Here is a 15959-nt window from a genome sequence, read left to right on the forward strand (position 1 = left end):
TTCCCTCTCTCTTTCTACCCCTCCATAGGCCCCAGGGAGGTGCAGTGGGACCCCAAATTCTTGCTCTTACTGAGGAGGTGTTCTTGTTAGGAAGGAGGCAGGCTTGGCCTTAGATGAATCTGCCAGCAATTGCTTCCATGTAGGGACAGAGAAGGACCACTCCTAAGTCACTGTCCTAAGAGTCATCTGGTGCTGCTGGCAAAGGCAGGCAGGTGGGGTTAGGGCTTGTGGGAAGTGGATGAAATACTCCTTTATTGGGGTCTACCAGTGGCCCAGGGGTGAGTGAGATGGGTAGAGCCCTGGCAGCCCTGGGTGACTGAGGGAGACTCCATTGTGAAAATGAGGCTGGGACCAAAGGGCCTCAGGAAAGGGTCACTCTCCTAGCCTTTGCGTGAGGAGGAGGGAGGCCTCTCTTCCAGGTCAGGCCAGTGGGGATGGTAGGCAAGAGATGCTACATTCCTGGAGTGTTAATGATCTCTGGGCTGGAAGGAGCTGAGCCCCCAAACCAGCTAAAAACAACAAACAGCTCCCAGGAGGAATTTGTGTCTGTCTAGAGAGTCAAGGATTTCCAACCGGATAGGGGCTGTGGCTTGTGCGGCTTTTAGTAAAGAAATTCCCTAGAGACCAAAAGCCCCCTGACCTCAAGGAATTTCTTAGAGAACAGACACCAGCCCCTCCCTCCCTCCCATCCTCCTTCCTTCCCTCCCTCCAAGGGAAGCTGAGCCCCAGGATAGGCTGTACCTCCCAGAGGTAACCTGGGTAAATTCTTTACCTGTTCTCTCCATCCTTCCAACAGGCCAGCAAGTGACCCTGTTCTCAGCATTTTGTAAGTAAGGCTCATTTACAGAAGTGTCTACATTGGCAAGACTGGGGCTGAACCAGGATTTGCCTGACCCCAACTATGATGTTTTTGTCTGCACCCCCCCACCCCATCAGCTTCTTCCTGTAGGACTGGAAGATACTTGGTGTGAGGGTGGGGAGGGGGGGAGTCCTAGAAAAGAGGCCATGTCTCTTTCCCTGATCACCTCTGGGGATCTTCCTGGAAGAGAAGAGCCAGGGTTATTAGAAGATAGTCACATATTGGCCAGGTACTGGTTGGTCTATGGAGGTGTTAGGAAGAACAGAGTTCCAGAGCAGAAGCCATACATGGCAGACATCAGCAAGTTCTTTGCCCTTGACTCAGTCCTTCTCTCTTGGTAACTTCTCAGAGGCACAGACAGTCTTGGAAGGCCACGCTAACTCCTTCAGCTCTAGGATGTAAACAGCCAGGATCCACTGAAATCTTGTGTAGTCTAGCGAATACTGAGTTCCCCGCTCTGCAAAGGGTTCCTTCTACAGTTTCGACTCACCCTCTTTGCCCAGCTTTCTGCCCTCACATGGTCTTTGGCCTTTCCTCTTCCCTTATTTATGGGCCTCCACTCTGTCCTGAGCTATTCTGGAACCACACCTTCCTTAGGAGCCTTCCCACAGAATTCTCTGCAACCCTCTGCTTGCTCTTTCCATACTCTAGCCACCCCACCAAAATTCACAAAGCCATGCTCTGATGCTTTAAATCCATGTTTATTGCCCACAGTTCATTAGTATTACATAAATCACAGAGAAATTTTCTGAGGTTAAAAAGACACTGTAAAGTCCGGGGTATGCTGAGACACATGTGTTGAAGCCTCACTCATACCCACCCAAGGCTGAAAGATCATCTGGGATCTTCCATTGGCTCTCTCCTCCTAAGGACCCCACCCTTCTCCCAGGCCAGAGGCTCTGAACAGAAAACAAGTGAGCTCACAATTAGGAAATGAAAAGGGAATTATTGGCAATCTTGATATCTTGGGCTTTTGGCTTTTGCACTTTCAAATTGCTTTCTAGAAATGACAGAAGAGCATCCCAGAGCCTGGGGGAATGTTTAAAGTGACCAGAAGAGAGTTGGACAAGGATATCAGGGCTGGACAATCAATTGCAGATGTGTCCTGTATTCTGGCAACCTGGCCAGCCTCACCCTGACTCTAGGTCCAGCCTTGGCCTCCTCTCCAAACACAAATCAATCCTCTCCTAGTATAGCCTCAGAAGAGTTGGGAAGGGGCTTGGCAGGAAGTTCCCCGTTATGGGGTTTTCTGAAGCCAGTTCAGGGCTTAGCAGCATGGTCCACTGGTCCTCTTTTACCATCACCCTGATGGATTCTTTACTACTGTTCCCTCACAGAAGCCAGGGACTGAATTTGAAAGCATGATAGAAATCATCCAGAGACAGAGCAGATGGGTGATGAGATGCTCAGGCCACAGGGTAAGGCTGGGCCAGGGCAGCCAGTGCAAGTATGTGTAAGGGGACCTAAAAGGGCCCTGTCTCTGCTATGCTAATAGTAGGGGTGGAGCTGGGGGAACAGTTTTGGTCCCAAGATAAAGTGCACAAAGAACAAGGCCCTATGACAAGTAGGGGCAAGGTAAGCTTTTGAAAAGAGGACCCAGACATGCCCCGCCTCCAGGCCAGGCCTCCAGCCCAGCAGTCATTGGCACATTCACATTATGGTGGGATTGGCTCAGAAATACCTGTTCCTCCAACCCTACAGTCTTTCTGCTGTTGTCCTATCTTCCATGCTGGTCTACATCTTCTCCCCTTGCTGATGAGCAGCAGGAAAACTGCACCTCAGGAGAATGTCCTGCAGAGGCACTGCTGGGCACCAAGGAATGGCTGAGAGACAAAAGGTATCATGGCTTCTGAGTGGGCATAAGGTGTCAGACCCACCACACCTCAGCTACATCTGCCCTACGACGCTGACAGGTCGCCTGTGTCCATGCTCTTGTCCTGAATTCCCATATTCACTTCCAGCCCTGATCCCTCTGCAGGTGGAGGCACATGGGGAAGGAGGCCTAGGGCTGCATGCTACGGGCTTCCATCCTTGTAGGGTCAGGTAAGGGGCATGTCAAAGCCACTGCTTCTCCTCTTGGTGGACTTTTCAGATGAGGAGTCACTCTGCTCACTCCCACCAGGCCTGGCCTCTCCCCAGGGAACTCTCTCTTCCTCACTGACAAGCAAAGGAGATAGAGATGGAGACAGAGTCAGTAGAAAGGGGCCCCTGAGCTTTCAGAGGCAAAAGGCAGCATGCGGGTATGGCGCCACACTCAGGCCCAGGCCTCCACACATCTTCCTTCTCCAAGACTAAGAAGTGACTGGCAAAGATCAAGTGCTCCCAGATGATAGGGTCACATACAGAAGGACAAGTTGCAGTTTCTGAGGCCAACGGCTGGCACCAGCCTTCTTCCAGTCCAGCATCTACTTTGAGGATATGCATGGAATGAGTAGCATCTGAGCTGAGCAGGCAAAGGTGAGCTGAAAAGTGCTGCAACTCTTGATCCGATCTTCTAGATCAACTCCTTGATCCAGTCTTCTGCTTCCAGAGGCTCAGAGATGGGACTCGAGTGCTTAGTCAGAGTCTGTGGTCTGCTGTTCCTGGGTGGATGATGCCTCTCAGGTAGGTGTTAGGGATCTGGCTGTGGCACTCAAAGGCATGAGCCTTTTCTACATAGGCAGCTTTGGTGGCTGAAGTCTCCCTGGGCAGCAGTTGATCCAGCTCCAGCCCACCGCCAGCCCCAATGCCTAGCCTTCACTTCCTGCAGTGGCCAGTGCATACCCATAAGTTCTTGCCAAATATCATCTTGCAGCTCCCTGCCTGGGGTACTATTAGGGACCTGGAATCAGTGAGCTCCACAAGGGGTAGCCTCAACCTTAGTGTTACTGGGCTTCACTCAGAGAGACTGATTTTGTAGCTGTAGTATAGGTGACGCTGGCCACATTCAGAGCCTACTCATGGAATCTTCCAGAGGCCTCCTAGTGTTTCTCTACTTCCTGGGCCAATTCCTGAGGACAACAGTCATGGCCATTCATCCAGCCATGTGTCGATCACTTCCTCTCTCTTCTTCACTGCAGCCCAAGGAGTCATCTGGCCTGGCCTCTCTCATTTCCTAAATTTATTATCCTGGCCATCAAACCAACCCAGTTCCCAGGCCTGCTCTGCTTTCTACTACCTGTCTACCTGCCACTCTGGTCAGCTGCAACCAAGGCTCAGACTTGATTCTGTTTTTAAAAAAAATACAAATTAAAAAAAAAACACACAAGAAAGCAAAGTATAAAAGGATCCTAATGCTACCCTATGGGCATTCTATAGTTTTTCAGCTTACATAGAATTGTGCTGAGTGGAGTTTTGACAACTCCACATAAGGCCCAGAAATGCACTTGATTCTTTTGTATAGGAAATATGTCAGAATTCTTCTCCCCTATGTTAAAATGTGATTAGTCTCACTATTGCTCCCTGGATGGCCCAGGGCTGGTGGGCTCAGCCTGCCCCTCCCTGTAAGTCCAGCCCATGAAATTTCTTCCCTGCCCCCAACTCTCTGGCCTGGATGATGCTGTGGCCCCAGGCTGGCCGGATACCACTCACAGTCCCTTGTTGTACACCACTGTTCGACTGCTGGTGGCCTGGGCAATCTCAGGCTCTAATTGGGAGGTTTCGATCTGAGGAGAAAGAATAGAAACAAAGAAATGGTGGTAAGGGGTAAAAGGAAAGGCTGGGATAACAGCTAGGACTACCAAGTGTCCATAGTTCTGCCCTCTGCATGCCCTGTACCTTAGCCAGGGTCCACATGTACTTAGTGGCAATGTGTTCCTTCTCTACTGCTGGCCACCCGAGGCTCACATATCCCTACCAGCTCAAGTCTAGCCTCTTCCTTCTCAGTGTACCTATGGGGGTGAATATCCTACTCTGGCCTCTGACTTTTGTCCCCACATTTCCCCATCTATTCAGGATACCTCTGGACCTACTCACCCCTCGGGGCTGCTCCATCCAGACTCCTTAAATCCAAACCCCATCTTTTTGTCCTGTTGGCCCGCAGTCTGCTGTTCTGACCCCAGGCACCAGGTTCCCTGCCTCTGTCTCCTTATCATTCTCTGCAACATGGACTTCAAGGACCTTAGTTTAGTCCTATTACTCCCTAGCCCAGAGGGTCCTTCCAACCCTGACTGGGGGAAGTACTGCTTTGAAGGCCTCCACTTGAATCTGGACACCTATTAGAATGCCCCTGACCTTGGCTGGAACCTCATAACAGTTGGCAATAGCAGCCTCACTCCCTACTCCCGCCTGGTTAACTTCTTCCACTCTCCTTAGAGGCCACTTTAATCTTATCTGCTCCACTCTACACTTAGCTCTCTCCACCTGAGCTTCACTAGCCTTCTTACTTCTAGGGAAACTCAGATGGCATCATGGGAGAACCTCCCTACTTCCACCATCAAACTCACAGCCCATCTGGGTCCACCCCTGGCTCCATGCCTCCTACCTGCGCCCCTCAGCTGCTGTCTTGTTTCTTGGGAGCTAGAGCCCTACCTGGCTCCAATTCCTCCTCCCTCGGTTTCCACATAAGATAAGAACCTCAGTCGGAGGAAATTTCCCTCCCTCCCCTCCATGACAGGCTCTACTACTGCTTGGACTCTCTCCTCCCTGGAAGCGTCATTTCTTTTAATTGTTTACCCTGGTTTTGTCCACCTCCTCACCTCCCACTGACTTTCAACTCATAGCAAATTTGGCCTCTTTTCCTACCACTCTACCAAAAAAAAAAAAAAAACACCCTAAAACAAAACAAAAAAAACCCACTTTCTTTCCTAGGTCACTGCCACCCCTCATTTCACAGTCACCAGGTACTTCTTGGGGTCCTTGGGGTTTGGTCTGGCTGGGGCTCCTGGGTGACTTCAATGTCTGAAGTGCCTCCAGCCAGAGTTCTTCTCTGAGACTTAGGCCCACAACCTACTGCCTGATGGCTACATTTTCTAAAGGTATCTTTCAAATACATACACTCTACCCTTCTAAAGTGTTTCTGGGTCCTCACTGATCTCAGAAACCAAATCCAAACTCTGGTACCACCCACCTGCTGCCCACACTTTGCCACTCTTTCACTTATACCAAAGACAAAGGACACATGTACTGTATTTGGGCTCCTTGGGCCCACTAACCCTTTCACCCTAAGTTTTTGAGCTGTCCCCTCTGCCAGAGGCATCTTCCCACCCCCACTCTTGCCCTCATTCCATTCCACCCTCTTTGGCTTGCACAGCTTCACCATAGACATCTTCCCTCATCTACCCTCCAGGCTGGTCATCTCTCTGGCCCTGATTTACCACTATACTTTTTATATTCAAGTAACATCATGATGCCTTGGGGCTGACCATTCATTCATCCTCCACTTCTCCACATCCCTGAGGCAGTAGATGTAGGAATTTCATTCACTCTTGAGTCCTTTAGCCCTAGCACAGTGCTAGTGTTTGTAAGTGCTGACTTAATGTGAGAACATAGAAGATACCAGTGACTATGAGGATAATGTCCTTATGGACACCAAAGCAGCCTAGATGTTGATCTTCAGCTCCAGGGATTGAGCTAGAGGGGATACACAAGCTCCCAGACCAAAGGGGGCTAGGAAGGGAAGTGGTCTCTCAGTGAGGAGGTACCAACCAGACAGGTACCCTGGGCAGAGTCATGAGAGCATCAGGCCTTTGTAATTTAGCTCAGTTGGACTTGGTCCAGAGACTTGCTGTATATCAAGACATAGCATCCCTAGGAAGTAGGCAAAAGGTGGTACAGACTAAGCTGGACATCAGGGAACTCAGTCAAGCCCAAACTGTGCAGGTCAGGGTCCAGACAAGAGGGATGATAGTGAAGACTAGTAGGGATTCTGGATTCTGGAGGATCCTTCCCCATGTATTCTCTAATATTCCAACCTCAGGCACTATCTATTTGAGATGGCCCAGAAGACAAGAGCTAGGCCTAGGCCCCAGTCCCTATCCCCACCCCTCTCCTGAAATCACTGTCTCCTCCCCACCCCTGGTGCCCTTCTACCCCAAGTCCTCTCTACCCTGAGTCCCCTCCAGCCCGCCAGCTCCCCTCGTCCCCATGCTGCCACTGACACAATGCACAGCGCCCACGCTTAAAAATCTAAATGCTTTTGAAAATGTTTAACCTAGTTAGACAAATTAGCAAAAATTTGTGCAAAACAATTTAGGTATTTAAAATATTCAATGTTTTTAAAAAACTGGAAAACTGTTCTTAGCTTTCAGCTGCAAAAACCAACAAAATATAACATCCCAGCAATCTTACCATGAGGTGTAACATAACCCTTCGGGAAAGCTGTTAAACAGCTACCGAGGCATCCTGGGAAATAGCACTTCATTTATTCAAATGCACATATGTCAGGCTTTTGCACCATATGTCATTCCAAGCTATTTACAGTAATAATTAAATCTTAATCAACGTTTAACCTCTGTAAAATGTTTGAAGAATCCTAATCACCCTTCAGACTGCACTAATGAAGGAGAAATATATAAACATAAAAGGAAAATGATGCATAGATATCACACTGGAAAGAACAGTAATTGCAAAATTGTATTTCTTTTAAATATAATCAGTAAATGATGTAAAGTAAGCCAAGGAGTATTTTAAGTTAAGACATCTTGGATGTCAGAGGTGTGAGCAGCTAATTTTGTTCTGCTACCCATAACAGATGTAGCATATTTTATTTTAGTGCCATTATTAGCAACTTCCCATGCCGGCTTTCACTGAAGCACTGAGGCCCACATTAAAATCAGAGAGGCTGCTCACCGCGTGGCGGAGGACCATGGCCCAGGGCCGAGGCCCACAGTGCCCACTCCCCAGAAAGTGCAGGCACTGGAGGGGCAAGGGGGGGGTGTTGAGGGAGACCTAGAGTTCCCCCTCCTGGCATGCCAGGCTCCCTGGGCCCCTACTGAACTGAGGGCAGCAGGTAGAAGAAGAGAGGCAGTCAGTATGGTGAGGTGCTCTTGAGCAGGGGCTAGGGGATGGAATTGCCATTCCAGACTCCCTTTCATTTTAATTTTAGTCTACCATCAAGTCTGGAGCAGCTCATGGCTGCCAACCCCATGTACCTGGGCTGGACATAGTTAGAGGTACAAGATCAGTTCACTGCCCTTGAGAAGCTCCACATCTAGGGGAGGAGTCAGACAATGGAAGCAGATGGATTCCAGAGAGACAAGCAAAGTGCCATGGAAACTGGGGAGGGGCTGGGGTTACAACTTACTGATGAAGGAACAAGGGAGGTGGGCCAGAAACAATATGGAGGATTGGAATGAGAAAGGATAGGCAAAACTTGCTGGTGAAGGAAGAAGCATTAGCTAGCTAATATGGGTTGTCTGGTGATGGGGTAATGTTGGGAAGTATCAAAAATGTGGCAGGAAATGGAGGTGAATCTGGGACAGGCAAAACCTTGTGGATTACATGTAGGTATGAGCCTTTCATCTGAGGGTAGGAGGGAGCATTGGAAGGACTGGGCAGGAGAGGACAATACCCAGACTAATTTTAGAAAGTGGTATGGAGGATGGACTGGGGAGTCCGTGAGGGGGTAGGGAGCCTCAGGGGAGCAGCTGTAGGAATCTGAGAAGGGCTAGGTCTTGCCTTCTGATGCTACCCATGGAGGCGAATAGTAGAGTGTGCTGAGGATCCTTTCTGAACATGACATCCATGGGAGTTGATGACCAATTCCATGTGGGGGTGAGAGAGGGAGGTGTTGAGAATGACTGTGTGTTGGATGACTCCTAATTCTAGCTCCAGAGCTGGGGTGGCTGGCAGTGCCATTCTCAGAGGCAGGAATATAGGAGGGGGACAGGTTGAGGGGTGGGTTCAGTAGCAGCCACGCTGAGTCTGGGGTGCCTCTGGGTTCTCCAGGTGGAGAGGCCTGGGAGGCAGATGGGCCCATGGTTCTCAGCTCTGGGCAGGAGGGAGGCCGGATGTGTGAGCATAGCCAGCCTCCAGAGCAGGGGAGCTTGCCCAGGAGAGCATATGGAGGGGCGGGTGCCAGGGCCTGGGGAACAGGCACATTTGAGGGGTGGTGCAGGGAACAAGCCCATGACAGAGGCCTTAGGGGACCAGCATGAGAAGCGGAAGCAGGAACAGGGATATCCAGATACCAAGCAGCCACAGATGCCAGACAAATAATTTTCAGAGACCTGATGAGGACTTTGCTCTTGGCAGCTGGGCTATGATGACCCCTAGAGTCCAGATCTCTCTGTCCCGCACTTAGTGCTGACACTAGGTATTGCCTCCTGCTTCCATCCTGGGTCAATCATCTGTGAGCATCCCTCTAATACTCTGACCATGGCCAGTGGGCTGCCATCCTCAGGTAGTATAAGGGACTTCTGAGTGTTCTGTCCTCCGCAGTGGGCTCAGCTAAGGATAGCTGGGACAGGGACTCCTGTGCTGCTTCTGATCAGACCGGCTATTTCCCCGTTTTCAGTAATAATCGTGTTCTTTTGGAAATCATCTCTGTAGGGGTGTGGCGGGGGGGGGCAGTGTCCTCCATGGGAATTATATCTGGGCTGTGCGTGACAGTGGCCTTTGTACATGTAGTGGTGAGTGTGGTGAGTATGGTTGGGTACTGGGGCTCTTCCATCCAGCTGCCTTATCCAGCTTCAGGTCCCCAGACACAAGAACTAAGGGCAGGTGCTAAGTGCTGGTGTTTCTCTAATGTCCTCTGCTACTGGGAGGGATTACGGAAGAAGAAGCAAGAGTCAACTTCTATGCTAGAAATACTATGGTGCACTGGCTCAGTGGATCTGATGGAGGAGATGTTCGGGATGAGGACCCTGCCTTAGAGAGCTGGGCCGCAGAAACCACAGAAGAAGTTGAAGGTATTGCTCAGTACTGGCTGATGGTTTCCCCAGACCCAGAACTGAAATAAGCAGTGCACACTGCCCGACTCAGGCAGAACTTGCACTCTGACCCCAGACAGCTCTGCATAGTTGGCCTACAAATGCTCTTCCAGCCACCCTGTTGAGTCCCTTCTCCATCCCACAACCCAGCTCAGACCCTGTGAGCCCTCCCAGGAGACACCTCTAGATGCAGAGCACAGGATCCAGGTCCTGTATCTCCTCCAAACACCTCAAGATCCAGCTAATTCCAGGACCCTAAGAACAGAACCATACCTTCTTTTGTGGCTGGGGAAGGGTTAAACTTGAGTTATTTACCTCTGTCACCAGGCTCATTAGGAGTGGGGGCCAGAGTGAGGAATGCATTTGGGGCCACCTCTGCCTTCCAGCCTGGGAGCATACACACCTGCAGCCAGGGCCAGTGGATAGTTTACATATTTGAACCTGGAGCTAAGGTACAGAGAGACATAAACAGGAAACTGGATCCCCCAGCCGTGCCCCATTCTCAGGGGCTTTTACCTACTACAAAGCCCTCATCCTCCTGCCTTTCTACTTATGGCTTTTCTGCCTCATTTTCAAAGAGAAAGGCTGGGGGTGGGGTGGGGCATTCAGCCTGACCCTGTAACATAGCTTGAGGCCACTTCCTGAGCCTGGCAAAGGGGCTGAGCCTCTGGAGTTTGGCAGGTGGTAGAGTACTACACAGGGGCCCAAAGCCCATATGAGCACCTGGCTGACTGTGGCATGGGCCTGGCTTGTCTAAAGGGCAGCCACATCATCCCTTTCTCATCAGGTCTCAGCAGGCCTCTCAGATCATGCCCCATCCAGGCCCATCTTTGGGGATACTCTGTTCTGAGCATCCTTGAAGAGTTAGGATATTTGGCTGGGGCTTAAGAATAGCTAAGGCTGAGGCTGGACCACGGAACCCTTGGACTCTTGGGTCAGGAGTTGTAGTCTCCCACTGCTTTCTCAATGAAGATCAGACTTGCAGCTAGGAGTGGTATCATATGCTTAAATGCCAGAGGCAGAGTCAAGATTGTGACTTCAAGGCCAGCAGCTGGCTACATAGTGAACCCCTGTCTCAAAAAGCAAAAAACAAGCAACAACAACAACAAATCAGACTTCTTGGCTGTACACTCAAGACCTTCTGAGTCTTTCTCCAGGTTCCTTATCTGATAGGTGCTTTGTATTTCCTGCAATCTAGGCTATATGCTATTTCTCTAAGGCTGTCTTCTGGAAGTCTCACCTGATTTTCCCAGACTGTATCAACTGCTCCCCCCACATACACCCATCAGTGTTTTCATCTTCATCCAATCCCTAGTGGAAGCAAGGGATGAATACAACACCCCCACCCAACCCCGCCGGGAGCTACTCAAAACCACTCAGCATCCTTGTATCTGTACACATGAGTCCCAATAAGTGCAGAATCAAGTTGGACTGAAGAGTCCCAAGCTCAGGACTCCTGCCTTATACTTTTCTATCTGCCTTGTGTTTTGTGGACCTAGCACATGCTCAGAGACCCCTCCCCATTTTAGAGTTTAAACTGCCCCTGGGTGCCCTCTAGTGGTCCAACCTTAGAATCAGTCTTTCAGCCTCAGTTTCCCCATGTGTACAATGGGAAAAATTTCCACCTGTTAGGGCTAGGATGAAGATAATACTTAGAAATGATTTGGAGAGCCCTTTCGAGGCCCAGAAACCCATGCAATACTCCATAGAGAAGGCAAGGCTTGTGATCATCACAGTGCTGAGGCTGCAGCCTGCTCACCATGGCCTGCTCACTCAGCAAATGGGAATAGCCAAATGGGAATAGAGTTCTTGCTGTGGACCAGGTATGCTCAAAACACTTAACTGTTCACTGCAGGGGAAGCTTTGTACACCAAGCCTCCTCCCTGTCCTGAATTCAATGAGGTATTCTAGAAGATCCTAGAAGGGAGAGCTGGTAAGGGCAGGCTGAAAGATGGCCTTCCTAAGGCCTGCCATTGTGTCATGCCCATTGTGTGCACACTGGCACGTGTACACATGTGTGGGCCTGTGTGCACGCTCGGGTTTGGGATGGGGGTGTGGGGAACAGGCAACATGACAGGTGGCGTGGGCGTTCCTGGGCTCCAAGCTGCAGCTCTGCCATCCCTATTCGTCTCTCCTGGGGGGTCCTGTGAGCAAACTCCAAGAAAGCAGCGGGCGGGGAATGCAGCAGATTTCTGACGGCAAAAATAGCCTGCTTCAGAGTTCAGTAGGGACTGATTAAGCCAGTAAATGAGAAAAACCCCAAACAAACATCTCCAAGCAAAGTAGGAGATGGATTTGAGTGTGGAGGGGAGGGGGCCCCTGCTCTGGGGATGGTGAAAGCCACTGCAGACTCAGAAGAGATTCAACCTCTCCCTTGATCCCCCATCTTGTTTCTGGCCTTGTATCAACCCCGGGAGAGAAGGAGAAGCAAGACCTAGATGAGCCCCGTTCTTTAAGAAACCCATTCTATACAAGGCATTGATGGAAAGCAGCAATTCTCAGACTTACGGATGCCCTGTATGTGCTTGTGGAGAGAAGAAGGGAGGGCTGTTGTCCTGAGCAAGACAAGAGACAGGACCAGAGATATGGGACAAATTCTGGCACATCAGGAAGAACTTCCCCATGGGAGGGACATTTGTAGAACAGCTTGAACCAGAGTTGATTTCCAGCTCTTCCTGTTCTTAGTTGGGGATTCAAATGCATTCTCAGAGAGAGATAACTAGGTAGGACTCTGTGGGTCACAGCTGCCTAGCCAAGCTGGTTCATCAAAACCAACATCTTTCTCAGGGCTGGTGGAAAGGTGGAGAGTGGAGGTTTTGATACCCATGGGGGTACTTGAATTCTTTCCTTAAGCAGAGAGGGCATTCTCTTTGTTTCTTAACTCTGAATACTGAAGGGGGGGAGGTGCGGCAGGAAAAAATAAGGGATAGGAAAATGAGAAGGGGCGGCTGTTCTACAGCATTGGCCTGCACAGCCACTAGGAGCTACCTTGAAGGCCCAGGGCAAAGCATGGCACATGGTTGGTGCTGAGAACCTGACAGGGCCTTAGTCTTCCTCCCAGCTTGCCTCCTGGCATGGAAGCTGAGCTGGGGAAGGGCTAGGCTGATCAGGAGCGGCCTGGGGATGGCAAGGCTGAGGGGGCTCAGAGCAGGAAGCTCAGGGGCTCTTGGGCCTTTTCTTCCAGTTAAAGTGTTCAGCAGAAACTAGAAGGGCAGAGAAGGGGAGGGGTGCCTCTGCTGAGGTGTTGAGAAGGTCAAAGGCCAGGGGCCAACAAAGGGCAAGACAACAGAGCAGAGCAAACAGGCCAAACAGGAAACTCTCCTGGCTTGTGAACCTGACTCCTTGCCTCCTGGAGGCCCCAGCAACAGCTGGCTAGGGCAGGGAGGAGAACCTACTCAGGGATTCTAGCTCTGCTGAGCAGTTCACATGGCCCAAGCCTGTTATGGTCTCTGTGAACAGATGGAAAGACATTCACCCTTTTTGGAGCACTGCTCGTAGTGCTCCAATGGCACACCCATGCCACAGGAGAGGCAGACACCAGAGGATTTAGTACCAGGGTGGTCTTGTGTTTTCACTTCTAGAATCCCACTGAGCAGAGCCAGGAAGAACCTTAGCTCCAATGCCCCATCTTATAACTGGGGAGATTGAGGCCTTTGAGGTCATGACTCAATCCATGGACTGAGGACTGAGGCTGTGGAATGCCAGCCAGAAGGGTGGAGGCCAAGTCTGGGGGCCATGGGCTGACTGACCCTTGATCTCCTCCACCACCTAGGGACAAGGCAAGCCCCTGGTTGCCCCCTACTTCCTAGGCATCACTCATCCCCAGACAAGCCCCACCTTCTTCTGTGGACACATTTCAACCTCACCAAATCAGCTAATTATTGACAGTTGGTGAAGAGGAGATTTCACTTTTTCCTCCTGTTAAACTGCTCCTAATTAGTTCCCTGTCACCACGCTGGCTCGCCCGCCCGCCGCCGCCCGTTCACAGTGCCTCATTAACCTTTTGCTCCTCTCCTGCCGCCTGCCAACAAGATGAGGACAAAAACAGATTGTCGAACAATGGCTCCGGCTTGTATGTGCAGCCCTATTCCCCAGCCCCTGAGCTCCCAGGGGAGCAGCCATGGGGAAACGAAGGGGACTGGGGTGGAGGGAAAGCCCCAGAGGAATCAAGGAGGAAAGAAAAGAGGCACAAAGAAAGACAGAGGAAGAAACAGAGGCAGGGGTGAGAGGAATGGGCCTTGGCCAAGGTACTGCTTCTTGCTCCCTGGAGACATGAGGTTCATCAACGGAGGTTGGAAGCACTCCCAGGTAGGGAACACTGGCTGTACGAGTTAGAGGGACAATCACCACCCAGTCCAGCCTCTGGTGGCAACCAAGTTGAGGAGCCTGGAGAGTGGACATCTCCCAAGAGGGATCCAAGGCCCCAGTGTAAATGGAAGAGGGACAGAGGTGATCATACTTGCCTGGAACTCATACCCCAATCTCCAGAGAGGGCAGGGCCAGAAAAACCACCATAAACCGGGCCTCATCAGGATATAGGGAGGTTCTACAACCTACCTGACCTAAAGTGGCCTTGAGACAAGCACCAGCACAGTCCTCGGCTGAACTCTCATCATAGCCTCACCCTCACCTGATACTTATTGACTTCATGTTTACGCTACAAGGATGGAGCCTCCCTGTAACCAGGACCCACTGTATGACTATTCCAGTTGCAAGAAGGGAAAGCAACTCCATGGGTATGGGGACTTGGACTGGGAACAGATTCTTGGTGCTGATGGGCCCATGCATGCCTAAGGGACAGGCCTGGCCAAGAGGGCCTTGGCAATTGTCCTTAATCTCCAGGTCACAGTGAGAAACCCTGCTCTACACAGGCCATGGGACTGAGGCCCAGCAGGAAATCAGGCCATGTCCCTTAGTTCTCACACCCAAGTTCTAGAAGGCTCCCTGTTCCACATAGTAGCCCTCCTGCCTCCCACAAATTGATCAAGTCTGAGTTAGAAAACAAAGACTTATCTTTCATAAGTCTCTTTGAAAATGTACACAAATTCCCCATAAAGGGTAAGTGTTCCTACTGATAAATTATCTATGAGCTGTTTATAGTATACAACTTGGGCCTCTTCTGATTACAGTGATGTAGCTGGTTGGAAAGAGTTGTAAATACCTGCCTCGTCCAGAGCCATCACCATCATTACCACTGTGTATCTTAGACAAGATGCTTACCCTTAAAGTGCCTCAGTTTCCATATTTGTAAACAAGAAATATTTGTGCCTAAGATACCATATTCTGAACCCCTTAGCTTCTCAGCATAGCTCTATTCTCGCCACGAAAGCCCTGCTCTCCCACCTTGGGCAATGGTCACTTTATTCCTATTAATACCTTCTCTCAAGCTCCTGATCCCCTCCCACCAAACACCCAGGGATGAATTTTGCTATTCCCTCACTGTCCCTGAGCTCACTTTTCGGAACAAAGAAAGAAAGCTGACCTCCATTTTACTTCCTAGACAGCATATCTATGTCCTCTAGTTACCAAATCTCATCGGTTCCTTCTGCTGAAGGTCCATCCCCTCTGAAATGTCCTATCAGCTTGCTTCCATCAACTCCATCTGCATCTTCCCTCTGCTTCAGGCTGCTCCTGTCCTTTCTTGATGGCATTTCTTCCACAGTGATGTCATTTCCTCTTGGTTTCAATTCCTCCCATGCTCTGGAGGTTGCATGTTTCCAGCTAAATCTCTCCAGAGCCATGCATACGTAGTTCTAACCATCTAGGTCACATCCCTTGATATTCAATAATACAGTGGAGTTGAATGGCAATAGGATTTAATATACAAGGCAGGCTGAGTTCCCAGCATGCTGAATGGTCTAATAGATGATCAGCAAATTATTATTGGCTAGTTGATGGTCAGTATTACTGTTTGCAATTTGACCCTTGGGGCTATTTTAGTAGGCAGAAATACTAATTTGAAAAGAGCAGACAAAACTCTCTTCCGGGAATTGAAAGGGGGATTAAAGTTCTTCCCTTGACTTCTGGGGTTAGTGAATTGAATATCAAACCAATCACTACAGGCCAGCTAATCTAGGAACCAGTTCCTAAACTTGATCTCCAAGTCTCCTAATTAATTAATTAGTGTTTCAGTGATTACTTCTGTTGACAGCCTTGGTGGCTTTTGGCAAAGTTGGGTCAGCCCAAGCAAGTCCAGACTTATTGTGGCAAATCCCACTGGCTTCTGGGATGTGAGATGTGATCCCTATACA

The 15959-nt window shown here is 50.1% G+C and overlaps 1 protein-coding gene across 3 annotated transcripts in view; it reads right to left on the reverse strand.

Annotated features, from left to right (window-relative positions):
- Window positions 1-1544: 1544 nt before the first annotated feature.
- The window catches only part of Sfxn5 (sideroflexin 5), a 113175-nt gene continuing 98760 nt past the window's right edge, over window positions 1545-15959 (reverse strand). For all 3 annotated transcript variants that reach the window (XM_042699817.1, XM_042699816.1, XM_042699815.1), the window contains one exon: window positions 1545-4503. In XM_042699817.1, the coding sequence (XP_042555751.1) occupies window positions 4426-4503 (78 nt within the window). In that variant the 3' untranslated portion in view covers window positions 1545-4425. The remainder of the gene's footprint in view (window positions 4504-15959) is intronic.

This window comes from Dipodomys spectabilis, unplaced genomic scaffold (genome assembly GCF_019054845.1).
Source record: "Dipodomys spectabilis isolate Male_0828 unplaced genomic scaffold, ASM1905484v1 ptg000262l, whole genome shotgun sequence".
NCBI lineage: Eukaryota > Metazoa > Chordata > Mammalia > Rodentia > Heteromyidae > Dipodomys > Dipodomys spectabilis.